Source organism: Beta vulgaris, chromosome 6 (assembly GCF_026745355.1).
Source record: "Beta vulgaris subsp. vulgaris cultivar EL10 chromosome 6, EL10.2, whole genome shotgun sequence".
NCBI classification, from domain to species: domain Eukaryota; kingdom Viridiplantae; phylum Streptophyta; class Magnoliopsida; order Caryophyllales; family Amaranthaceae; genus Beta; species Beta vulgaris.
Genome location: NC_079207.1, coordinates 62,690,912 through 62,704,705, shown reverse-complemented (window position 1 = coordinate 62,704,705; position 13,794 = coordinate 62,690,912). Strand labels below are relative to the sequence as shown.

General features: G+C 32.9%; 1 protein-coding gene across 1 annotated transcript; it reads left to right on the top strand.

Moving 5' to 3' along the window:
- Positions 1-10,854: 10,854 nt before the first annotated feature.
- LOC125498491 (uncharacterized) lies at positions 10,855-11,868 on the top strand. Its single transcript, XM_048646708.1, has 2 exons — positions 10,855-11,361; positions 11,521-11,868. The coding sequence occupies exons 1-2, from the start codon at positions 10,855-10,857 to the stop codon at positions 11,866-11,868; spliced, it is 855 nt and encodes a 284-aa protein (XP_048502665.1).
- The last annotated feature ends 1,926 nt before the right edge of the window (positions 11,869-13,794 follow it).

Below are 13,794 nucleotides of genomic sequence, written 5' to 3'. Positions count from 1 at the left end.
CCAGCGACGTCGTCGCAGCTATCTCTCTCTCCTCTTCCCTTCGCTCGCTCCTCTTCGTGCGCTGCTGCTGCTTTCTGCCGGAGTTTCGAAGGTCGACGCCGAAGTTGGGCGGAGTTCGCCGGAGCTCCTTTCTGGTGTTGTTCGTCCCTGCTCCAAGTGAGTAGAGGTACTACACCTCTCTTCCTTTTAGGCCCTGTTTGGTGATTAGAGTTTAGAGTTTATAGGTTAGAGTTTAGAGTTTATGGTTAGATGATTACTTTTTTGTTCAGAGGATTTGACTGCTGATTTAAATAATCGTTATCTAAAGGTGTTTGGTAACACTTAGCTGATTGTCTAGAGTTTTGTACTTTTTAGAGCATGTAAAATGATATTTATGGACATATGTTTTTTTTTAAAAAACAAATTTTTGTTTTAATTATATGGACAAAATAGTCATTTGTTTTTTCTCTCTCCAAAACTCTCATGAAAAAGCTCATCTACCTAACTTTTCCAAAAGAGAGTTTTGATCAGAGTTTTTGGTACAAAACTCTCTTTAATCCTCTCTCTCACCAAACACCCAAATTAGAGTTTTTACTGGTCAAAACTCTAAACTCTCCCCAAAACTCTAAACTCTCTCTAAAACTCTCTCCCCCAAACACCCCCTTAATCTTCCCTCTAAAAATCAGATTTAAAGTATTATGAGACAAGCCCAATTACTACCTTTAGCTAATTAATCTAAGTTGGGCCTAAAATCTGGTTACATTAGTCAAACCAACTTAATCTAAGTGTTGCATGTATGATATTTGGGCTTACAACTGATTTTTGTAGTGTTAGTTGAGCCACATAGTTAATCAATGGGCTAATGGAGTTAAACTAAAACTGATTTGCCTAATTAAACTACCTAATTCATGATATTTTTTGACTTGTTGGGCCAATGAAAGACTAAATTGATTTAATTAGTTTAATTAAGATACTTAGTTTAACTCTTTTAATTGGGTTATTTTATTCTTATGATTAAGTTACGTTATACTAATATTTTCTTTTTAATACAGGAAATGGTTATAAATGGCTTATGTTAAATAATTTTCATTAAGCAATGTTGATGGCATTTCTAAAACAAAATGTTTTAAGTATTATAAATCAAAAAGATTTAAATGAATCGACCTATTAATCTCTTGCTTAGTTTCGTCTGAGTAATCAAATCATAGGTTATTAGGACATTATGGAGTTATAAAATTGAAGATGGGTTAAGTAAGAATAATTTGGTTGTTTAGTGGATGATTTCTGATTATGGGTCATGCTGTTATAATTTTGAGGGGGAAACATGTATGACGATTCTTGGAGGCTAGTTATGACGATACTTAAGGAGTAAGAAAAGGAATAACATTCGAGGTAACCTTTCATGTCCAGCAAATATGTGTATGCCCGTATATGTTATATGTGATGTTTTATATGTGCTCTTGCGCATGAATACGAGTATGTGATTGATGATTATGTGATATGATTATGTGATCTAATTATGTTGATGTGGCATGATGAAATATGATATAATTCAATGATGGATATGTATACTATGAGCAATGAGGTTATGATTTATGAAACCTATTTATCATCATTTATGGGTGTTATTCGGAAATATGAACATATGCAAATTTGAAAAAAATGGATGATTCTGCTGGCTTGGCATTATGAACTGAACTGGCAAATGGGCAACTTACAGGTGGAGGAATTATGTTACGATATATGAATGAACACAGACCAAAAGGGTCATATGATAAAGTTAATGCTATGTTACACTTTGACTTTCACGCTTGTCGGTGCGTTATTTTGACATTAATAACTTTAATTGTGTATTAGTAAAAATTATAAATTTTATATTATGACAGTATACATCGAAACGAATCCAACAATATATTAAATATCAATGGTTCATTTTATCTAAAACTAAAAAAAATGCATGGTCAAATGTCATAGGTGAATAGTGCAATTTTTTAAAGTGTAACATCTATTTTGTTACGGAGGAAGTATTAACCTTTTCGACATCAGGCCATACCTCGTTGCTTATATTATTTGGATAAGTGAACATAGTAGATATATTATGGAAACATACATGACCTTCACCAAAGAGAGTTAGAACCATAGATTCAACACCAAGAAAATTAGAGTATTCCACTTTAGGAAGCCAATTTCTTTTGATAATAGGTGTATTTGTTGTTTAAGAAGATAAGGAATCTTGCATAGCAACAAAAACACAACAGTGGGGTGAGCAAATGGCAAGAATCTTTGGGAATAATCCTATAATGGAGCCAGAAGATCCAGCTCTAGCAGAATCCATCGCCATCAAAGTTTGCGCCAACATGGATATTCTAGCCACGTATGTTTAGCCAAAATTGCCAGCCAGTTCATAAGATGAACTGTTAACAATTTGCAAGAGATGGGGAAAAGAGGTAACAAATACCTTCATTTTCCAAGACCCCAAACTCTAAATTGGGCCTACGCAAAACGCTTGGTTCTCCCTTGTACCCAAACCTCTGTTAAGGTGGTGAGGATGGAACCACATCAAGATGAAATAGAAGAGAGAACAGTACACTTCAAGGTGTTTGTCAATTATGGGAATTATGGGCCTCAGGAGGGTTCTTCCCTTGGATATACCTAGCCCTGTTAAATAGAAGATACACCTGGCATGCCTCTTATCGTAGGATGATCTTCAAGGGAAGGTTTAATTATGTTCCTAGAGATGGCTACTATTTTGTTGTGATAAGATATGCAACTGGTTATGAAATTGGAGACGAAAACTATCACGCCATGGTAGGACTTGTCTGTAGGGAACATCTCCAAAGAATACCCATTAATGCATTCAATTAAGTTGTAATATTTATCTACAAATAGATTAATTTTAATGCTTATAAAAATTACTTCTAAAAGTAATTTCTTGGATGTAATATGCAATTTCAATTATCAATAAAATAACTGAATTTTATTGCAATAAATGAATTAAGTTATCATGTGTCTTTTGATGCTTATCTTTCTCTTCAAAAAACTGTCCCATAATTAAAGCAGTTAAGAAAATAAGTGGACAAAATTTTAAATCCTTGCCTATAAATATATGTGTACAGATACCACATATTTGCTCAAATCTTACAAAAGATTTAGGGATGGACTTTACTCGTTTATCTATGTTTCGTCCAATAACTCCAACATATATACCATATCCCTTAAATTTTCTAACCATCACAAAGCATTGGATATTATATCTGGAGATAAGGATGAGTTCATGAAAGAAGAATCCATTAAATGGAACACCACGATCAATAAATGTTTTGGTGATAATCCTATTATACAAAAGGATCTAAAACATGTAAACAAATTTAAAACCTTTCAAATAGGGTCAAATTTAGATTTAATGCAAGAATGGATATTTCCAAAACTTGATACAAATGATCAAGTTCCTTCCTTATTGCTGTGCAAATCATGGGGTAAAACCATAATGGAAAAGATTTGGCAACCTGATATGCCTTGGAGATATCTAAGAAGACTTTTTCTTAAAAGAAATACAAAGAGCATAAAAGTCTTTAGAATGGTGGATGGATCATCTTCAAGAGATGTGGTACAATACATATGTACATGCCAAATATGGCATAATCTCATGATCCTTGATGTGGATCCCTTTATGATGTTATGAAATTATCCCATGGGATCACGTCCTAAGCAAACTTTCTTAATGGATTTACATTGATTAGAAGAAAAAGGGAAGGAATACATGAGAAATTACTCTTCTCAACTAAAATCAGCCATCCTAAAGAAAGATTTATCGATCCCCTTAAAATTATGAAAGAAGCTACTTTCAGAACACTATTAAACCAAATTGATTATAGCCATTGAGCATGTTCCTCTGTTAATAATTTGTGAGTTCTAAGCATATCACCTCACAAATCAGGGGGGCAATTTGTTACTACCATTCTTATGTAATGGCTAGCATTTATTGTGATATGTTGTATTAATCCCCAAAGGGTTTAATGTTTATGTAGATTTGGTGGGCCCATTCACACTAAGAAGCCCATGATAAATAGTCAACAACCAGAAGCCCATAAAAGAAAGCTTTTAAGTCAAGAATGTTCATAAGATGGAAAAACAACACCAAAGCATTGACAAAAACGTGGGTAACTGTCAACTTGATTATGGAGTATGTAAGTTATGTGTGTAATGAGACGTGGCCAATATGGCGCCAAAAGAAGCAATCATGATTTGAATCATAGATGAATCAAATCATTTCCCTCCAAAGAGGCAAGGAAGGGTAATGAAGTGTAAATACATACAAGAAGAAGGATCAATTGAAAGACAACAAACACAACACACAACAATGGGCAAATTTACTTCCTCTCTAGCGTAGCTTTAACCTAGATTAGCCAACCCCTTATGGGATCATAGTTTAGTTCCTAGCCTAGATCTAGAGCATGTACTAAAGTGATACGTTAGTTCATCTCCAGTTTTAGCCGGAACTCATGGAGATATATATCCATCTTCATGTTTTCCCTTTAATTGTTCATCCTGTTTATCTTTGTGTGTGTTATAAAGAATCCTTTTAGAAGTTTGTGATATGAGTGAGAATATTCAGCTTTAATTAATAGATTAATTATTGCGTTATTGTCTTATTTTATACCTATCACCTGAATTTATTAAGCGTTGTAGTTTAATTACCTTAAGCTATAACAACGTACGTCAGCAAGGTTTTATCTAATTAAAACCGGTAACCTCAGGAACTAAGACTCCCGTGACGCTCAGTATCTAACTATTGGGTGTGCATTGACTTGTTTGTAAAGTCATCCAACTGATTTTGCACCAATAATATTTATAATTTTTACGGATTATTGACAAAATATTTGTCGTCATTGCTGTAGTGAAAAGTTAATATAGTGCCCTTTTTATAAAAAGAAAATTCAAATACAACGTTTGTGCCTTGAGTTGGAAGATATAATCACCAAGGAGGTTGGGATTTCTAATACGGTTCAAAAAAGAAGTTGAGAACGTGTAATAAGATATAACATGATGAACAATAAATTAAATCTTTCTCATATCTATACAAATATATTAAAAAAGCGTGCAAAAGAAAGCTTATGTGCCATATGACACTCTCCTCAAATTTCTAATGCAAATGCTTTATGTCTTTATGTACTCCTCACTTTTAAAAAAATGTGTAAGTACAAGGTATCGAACACATGATCTTTGAAATGAAAACTAAGATAACCATCTATACACTATGAGTTTGTTGTCTAATATTTCAAATAAAATATGATAAAGTCTTGTAATAATTATACTTAACTAAAAAGACTTAAACAAGTATATATACATCTATAACACACTTATTCCGTAACTTACAAGAGAATGTTGATGTCATATTCTCTTACCACAATTCCTTTTAAGGTATTGTTTTCAAACTCAAAACATTCAATTTTATTTTACTAATCTTTCAATTTTTTAATTGACAAAAAATACAAAAAGTAGCAAAATGAATTTGAAATTTGAAAATAATAACATATTTATTTATTGTAACAGACCCGAGGCATCGCCCAGGAAAAAAACTAGTTAATAATAAATTCTTGAACTGCAATGGCATAAACACTAGTGTTTACCATATTTACCTTTTATTACTTTTAATTAAACATTCGGATTACTCATTGGATAGTAACTAGTACTCCCTCCGTTTCATTTTAATCTATACACTTACACTTTTCACGCATGCCAATGCAAATGAGGATATATAGTTTTAGTTTTGTATTTGTAAAAATTATAAAAAGTACATATTAATAAAATACATGTTATGATGAATCTAACAAGATCCCACATGACTATATTTTCATCCGCGTATAAATCACAAATGATGGTCAAAGTGAAATTTGTGAATAGTGTAAAATATCAAAGTGTAATAATTAAAATGAAATGGAGGGGGTAACAATTTTCATTTATTAACATTTTACTACAAAATGATAAATGACTTGGTTTAGTGATTAGCACTTTAATATATGAACTTGAATTTATAGGATAAAATCTCATACAAAATATTTTCTACTTTTTTTATTAAATATGAATTACATGGTGCACCGTTCTTTATTTAAGATCGCCTTTTAATATGTTAGTATAAATATATATTAACTAGTCAATTATACTAATATGCAACATGAAGAGAGAATATTTTTATGAAACTAATGGAGTAATAAAAAAAGAAAAAACATATGTTTACATATATTTCAATTTTGTTTTCGACTGTTAAATTCAATAGGAAGGAAAAACTAAGATAGTATGGAGTAAAAGAGAATGAAAGAAAGGGGGAAAATTAGCTAAACAGTGAGAAGAAATTGACAGAGATGATGGCGTATGGAAGAGGAGGAGCGAATGCTGGTGTTGTTCTTTATTAGTTATTACCTTTGGCAAAGTGATAGTGGCTCTTTGGCTGGACCGCCTACAAACCTCTCTGGGATCATATTCATATCGTGCATGAAGTTGCATCTCATAAATTGCCAAAATAAACAGTGATATGGTGACAAAAAGCTAAGAGTCGTCCTTTTAATCATCAACCACCAAATCTCTTCTTCACTATATATGACATATGACCTGCAACATCTCAAATATCTAGTACGCTCCATGCCTCTATCTATTATTTTATTTTCATCCTTGCATGTCATCAATTATGTGGGTGCACAACGCATATAGTATTAATCTTTGTCATTATTATAAATTCTACTTCATCCTTCATCCGTTCTTTTTTAATTGCACCATTTTACTCATCTAGAATTTTTATATTAATTGCAACGTTTTCTTATTTGGTAATATTTTCTTTCAATTTCTCTCTTATCACATAACTAGAGATGACAATGGATCCTGAACGCGAGTCTGGGTCCTTTCTTAAAAAAAAATAGTTGGGTAGCAAACTATTGGGATCTAGCAATTTTTAACTTTTGAAATTTGAGAAACATTTCACTCAATAACCCTAAATTCTTACGAACTCTTCTTAGTTCTTACCGTTTTGTTTGAATTGTCCATTTCTCTTTCTATTTGCTATTTGAAACTTCAAGTTCTCAGCTGTGAAACTTTGATGTTGAAGTTTTCTTATTTTTCGAATTGATACTCTCGTGATTTAACTGACTATCTCAATTTCTAGAACATTAGTCGTGAAATTTAATCTCAATCCGTTTAAAGGAGGATTGATTAGTTTGAGAAAGTTTTGTGATCATTTTCAGTTATTGTTTTTCTTGGTGGTTTCAAAAGTTAGGGTTTAAAATTCAATTTGAGGTTGAAGAAACAACACTTTTGGAGGAAGAAAAGAAAATACGGGGAGAAATTTGGTGGTTTCATAAGTTAGGGTTTTGAATTAGATTCGAGGTCGAAGAAACAACACTTTTTTTGGGGGGGAAGAAAATACGAGGAGAACTTGGTGTAACGGTGGAACTTCATATAAAGTAGATGGTTCACTAAAACATTCCCTTCTGTTATAAAAGTACCACATTTGTTAATTAAAATAACCCCCCCCCCTTGTTTGTGAGGTACACAGAGATGTGAAGCATATACAAAAAGAATTATTGTGTAACTTTAAGAAAATCATATGAGTAAACCCGTGTTTTTTGGAGTAACTTCGTTTAATCATGCGAGTAACGTCATTTAATCATATAAGTGATCTCATTTAATCTCATAAGTAACCTCATTAAATCATAAAAGAAACCTCATTTATTCATACCAGTACCTTTATTCAAACATACGAGAAATCCAAATTGTTCACTAAAGTAACAACATTTATACATATGAGTAATCTCATTCGTTCATAGGAGTAAACTGATTAATATCCCCTTTTTTTTATATAAAAATAACCCTCATTTGTTTATGAGAATAACCCATTTTATTGTTAAAAGTAACCTCATCAGTCAGCGTAATCACATTTATTCATTCGAATATACAAGTAACTTTATTCTTCATAAGAATAAATTCATTAGCGCCCCCTTTTGTTTATAAGTAACCTCATTTAAAAAAAAAAAAAAGAGAAATCCCTCCCCCCTTTATAGTTACGCATAACTTCAAAAATATTATATGAGTAACTGTAGTTATTTTTTGGAATGACCTCGTTTAATCATACGAGTAATATTGTTCTATCATAAAAGAAACCTCATTTATTAATATAAGCGACCACATTATTAAATCTTACGACAACCCCATTTAATTATTCGGGTAACCCTAATTATTCACAAACGTATTTGCATTGCATTTATTCATACGAGTTACTTCATTCGTTTATAAAAATAAACTGATTAGTATTCCCTTTTATTATTAAGAGTAACTTCATCTGTCGGAGTGACCTAATTTGTTTACACGAGTAAGTCCGTCATGCATAGGAGTACACTAATTAGTTTCCTCTTTTGTTTATAAAAGTAATTGCGTTTGTTTATAAGACTAACCCCCTTCTTATGGTATGTGTAACCTTAAAAATATTATATCAGTAACCCCTTTTATTCATTAATTAGTAATTTAGCTATCTTTTTAGAATTTAGTTTTGCACCCAAGGATGTTTTATGGTTTAGGTGTTGCCTCTAAGAGCATCTACAATGGTCGAGTTTTAATTGGTCTAGAAAATAGTAAAACTAGTTTTAATTGGTTTAACCATTAGGAAACTTGGTCCTTGGAGCTGGTTGGTCTAGAATTCCAGACCAACAACACCTCGGAGTTTTAATAGTAAATAGTAAAACTAGTTTTAATTGGTTTAACCATTAGCAAATAGTAAAACTAGTTTTAATTGGTCTAGCAAATAGTAAAACTAGTTTTAATTGATGAGAGAGAAGACGACGCGTGGCAAAAAAGCTGGCCCAATATTTTTTTTATAAAAGAAACGCTAAGTTGGTTCAAAGGGAGAGGCGTGAGATGCTGCCACGCGTGAGTTCAAGAAAGGGAGAGGCGTGAGATGCTGCCACACAACATCATCTAGTTTGCTGTCAGTGGATCTGACGCGCGTCAGACCCCACTAAGCAGCGAATCAGGTGCTGCCACGCGTATTATTGTTGCTAGAGTTCCTTCCCTCCCTCTTGGCTGTAGTTGTCAACCGTAATTTTATTAACGTTACAAAATTTGTAACGTTAATAAAAAAACCAAGTTAAAATAAAAAAATTACAATAACGGCTATAAAATATTGTTATCTATAAATTGAGCCCAAATTACAATATATTTTTACCACACCTCTTCCTAACATATTTTTTTTCTAATTACTCTATCTTTCCTACTAATATTACTTAAACTAAGTCAATATTATGGATTCAAATAATCCTAATTACTCCCAAAATAATCCAAAGCACCCACAAAATCCCCTAAATAATTTCCAAATCGATCCAAGTGTGCTACAAAATGCGGAATTCCAAAGAATTTTTATATTTTTCCAAAGCCAATCGAATTACCAAAATTCTCAAGAAGCTACACAACAATCTCCACAAAGTTCTAATCATCTATCCCAATAACAAGTTCAACCATCTTTTCCTATATCCCAACATATTTCACAACAACATGAACAACCTAATGAAAACGACAATGTAGTTGAAATCCAATCATAAGAAATTGAAAACACTCCTTCTTCAAAAAAAAGCCACAACATCAAAGTTTCAATGGAGTGCAGATGAAGATCATGCACTCATCTCGTCGTATCTAGAGTGCGGAGGAGATGTGTTAAAGGGAACTGACCAAAATGGTACGGTTTTTGGGGTTCAGTATTTGAAAGGGTGGAAGAGTCATGACGACTCAATCCAACTTTACGCCCAAGGACATTCAAAGCTCTTAGTCGTTGGAAAAAAATTAACTGAGATGTGAATGCATGGGTCGGGATATATACCGAGGAGAAAAGGAAGAAGGGGTCCGGCTGCAATGACAAAGACGTCCTGACTGAAGCCCGTAAGATGTGGAAAAAAGTCTATGGGCCCCGATTTACGCTGGAGCATGCATGAAATGTTCTGAAACACTACGACAAATGGACAGATGGCACCCAATGAGCGGCAGAAGCTCAAAATGGTCTGGTCCAGATGAAGGTGAGAGCTTAAAATGTCCTGACGACGTCAAGAAAGTTAAGAGTAGGAGAAAAGCCACAATCTCTAGTTCTACATCTCCATCTCCATCCTCTTCAGAATTTACGAGGAGGATTAGTTTGGGAGAAGACTTACTTGAGTATCAAAAAGAGCGTGATGCATTGAGAGAATCAACGAAATAGGAAGATAGAAAGTTCAAAATTTTGGAATATATTAATGGCTAAGTCTTCCCTTGATCCAGATGAGAGAGAGATGTATGAAAAACTTAAGCTACAATTTAAGGATAAATATGTTTAGTTAGTGTTCATGTTTTTAATTGGTTTTATTTTGCAATTTAGTTGTATCGTACTTTAATTATGAATATGTATATGTCGTAAATTTTGATTATGAGTGTATCATTATCGTTATAATAATTATTATCATATCATCATCGTTTTCATTATTATTCTATTTATTATTATCATTATTATTATTATTGTATTGAATTGTCTAATCACCTGATATTGAATAATGTCACAAATAGTACTGTATTGAATTGTCTACTCACCTGACATTGAATAGTACGACAAATAGTGTCGCGGTGAATTGTCTGCTCCTACATTACATTGATATGTCTATTGTTACATTGCATTGATTTGTGTAATCTGTAAGTGAGTTATTGGTATGTACATATGATGGATTTTTCCTATATAATAGAACATAACTTCAACCATAAAATCACAACTCCATTCACTAATTCTTTTCAATCTCTTATTTTCTAGAAAAATACCACTCCAAAATGAACTATGATTCAAGTTCTTCTAGTTTAGGTTTTGAATTTTTTAATTACATGGTTCAAGATTACATAGAATGGAGTCATTCCGTTGATGCTAAGCAACAAAATGAAGAAGAAATTGTACCCCGCACTAGAAAATTTGTGCGTAGGGAACGTGAGGAAGCTCATGAAAGATTGTTTCATGATTATTTCAGCAACGAACCTCTATACCACGAGAATATTTTTCATCAAAGGTTTCGTATGCATAAGCATGTTTTCCTTCGTATTGTTGAAGGTGTAACAATTCAAGGTGATACATTCTTTAAGCAAAAACCAAATGCTACTGGAAGGATGGGTGCATCTGAACTACAAAAATGCACAACGGCTATCAGGATGTTGGCATATGGTTCATCATATGATGTTGTTGACGAGTATCTGAAAATTGCTTCAAGTATCGCTAGAGAATGCCTTCTTCATTTTGTCGAAGGGTTGTTGCTAGATTTGGACCTAAATACTCGAGGAAGGCAAATGCAAATGACATTGAGCGTCTCCTACATGAAAGCAAGCGTCGTGGCTTCCCAGGCATGATGGGAAGCATCGATTGCATGCACTGGAAGAATTGTCCTCGGGGGTGGAAAGGAATGTATCAAGGAAGAAGCAAAACAACAACCATAATCTTAGAAGCGGTTGCTTCAAGTGACTTATAGATATGGCATACTTATAATCTTAAACATATTGTAGAGGTCACCCGTCTTTGATGATGTCCTACAAGGAAGAGCTCCAGAGGTCAACTTCTTAGTGAACGGGACAACTTATAACATGGGTTACTATCTTACTGATGGCATCTACCCGAGATGGTCAACATTCATCCCCGCAATAAAGCTCCCCCAAAACCCCAAACAAAGACTATTCACACAACATCAAGAAGCTATTAGAAAAGATATAGAGCGTGCATTTGGAGTATTGCAAGCTAGATTTGCAATCATTCGCAAACCCGCTCTCGCGTGGGATAAAGACATATTGTGGAAAATAATCATGGCATGTATCATCATGCACAATATGATTGTTGAAGATGAGCGTGATACTTAAAAAATTTACCGAGATCCAAACGAATATGATCAACTTCAAACTCAAAATAACGAGGGGTCATCTAACCAAGCCGGAGAAGACTCATTCGCTGTGCACAACGGAAGACTCGATACGCGAAATTTAGGTATATACATGGAGAGAAGATCTGAGATGCGAGATGGGGAAACTCACATCTCACTAAAAAATAACTTGGTTGTACACATATGGCGTAAGTTTGGGCCTAATCGTCAAGTAGATTAACTAACTTTATTTAATTAATTATGGTTTGAGTAATTTCAAATTTCATGTATTTGTGTGTTTTAAATTATCTATCTTTATGTATCAATCTATCATGTATTTGTGTTTTAAATTATCTATCTTTATGTATCAAATTTCATGTATGTGTGTTTTTTAAATTATCTATACTATGTAAAGTGTTCGTTTTTTTTAATTTATAATGTCAAGTTAACGTAATTTAATTTAAAGTAAGCTAATTAACACATATTTACTATAATCTCAAGTTAACGCTAATTTAATTCAACGTACGCTACTTAGCTAATTAGCTCGTAATTAATTTAATGTAATCTAATTAGCTTTTATTAATTTAGATCATCTATTTCATATAAAAAATAAACATTGTATATTATGGGGTTTGGTAAAAGTAGGAGAGAGAGAGTATATGGTGGGGTTTGGTAAAAGTAGGATAGAGAAATAGAAAAACCAAGTAAGACCAACCAAAACATTGTGACAAAAAAAAAAAAAGATGAGTTGGTAGGAGTTTTAGTGGGATGTGAGGTGTAAGAAGGAGGGAAGGAGAGAGAACGACAAAAACATTAAATTAGTTAAGACCAACCCACCCATTGGTGATGCTCTAAGGTCACAATCTCACAGACATAGCATAAAATAGTTCATCAGGGCAAACAAGATGTTTTGGAAGGATTTGTGCACAAGGGTCAACTTCAAATAGATATTTCTCACATCAAACTCAACATTTGAGAAGAAGATTTCGATAGCTTTATAATGCCTTGTTAAACCTCAATTGCGATGAAAAATGGGTGAGACATGCATGTTCTTCTGAAATGAGCTAATGAAGCAAGCGCAACCACATAGTTCGTTTTCTGGGTGGCCGGCCTCATAGAAAACTTGTTGTAAAACTTTTAATGCTGCAAAACTGCTGCAACTTTTATTAGGCCCCTCATGACTTGTTATTGTAAGATTGTATCAGAGGTTTTGACCAAATACAAATGATTGAATTTGGGCGATAACCCTGACTCTTTAATAAAGCAAAAGGTATATATTGTTTGGGATTGACATTTTGTCATAAGTAGAAACCACACTTTGGTGGTTAAATTATGACTTGCAAAGTGAGAAGTCAAGCTAAAATTTCAAATCATCTTCCTTGAGAAGGAGGGGGAATAAGGAAACAATACATGGCGGACTGCAATTCTTGCACACACTTTAATAATACTTCATCCGTTTAGAAATAGTTGCACCATTTTTAACTTTCACGCATGCCGATGTATGATTTCAACCATTAATATCTTTAATTATCAATGACTAAAAATTATAAAAAGTTTATTTTAAAAAAATTTACATCGAGACAAATCTAACAAGACCCCACATGACTATGTTTTTCCTAAAATTTAAATCACCAAAGACAATCTAAGTGTAAGATATGAATAGTGTACAAAATAGAAATGGTGCAACTATATATTAATTTTGGTTTGCTAACGTATTTAGTCAGATATGTTAATTTTTCAATGTTTTTACTGAGTGTTTGTCTATGTTTTTGTAATTGTATAATCTGTCAAAGTTTTTATATAGATACCTAACTATTTACCTTTTTACCATTTTTAAATTTTTAAATTTTTTCAATGATATTTTGTAACTTCTATTACCTTTTTTTAAAACTTAATTAACGATCTGACCATCAAACTTTCATAAAAG

Excerpts from the sequence above, each read along its gene's own strand:
- LOC125498491 (XM_048646708.1), top strand. The coding sequence starts at position 10,855 with ATGGTTCAAGATTACATAGAATGGAGTCATTCCGTTGATGCTAAGCAA. Across the intron at positions 11,362-11,520 it reads CAAGCGTCGTGGCTTCCCAG|AGGTCACCCGTCTTTGATGA; the intron begins GCATGATGGGAA and ends AACATATTGTAG.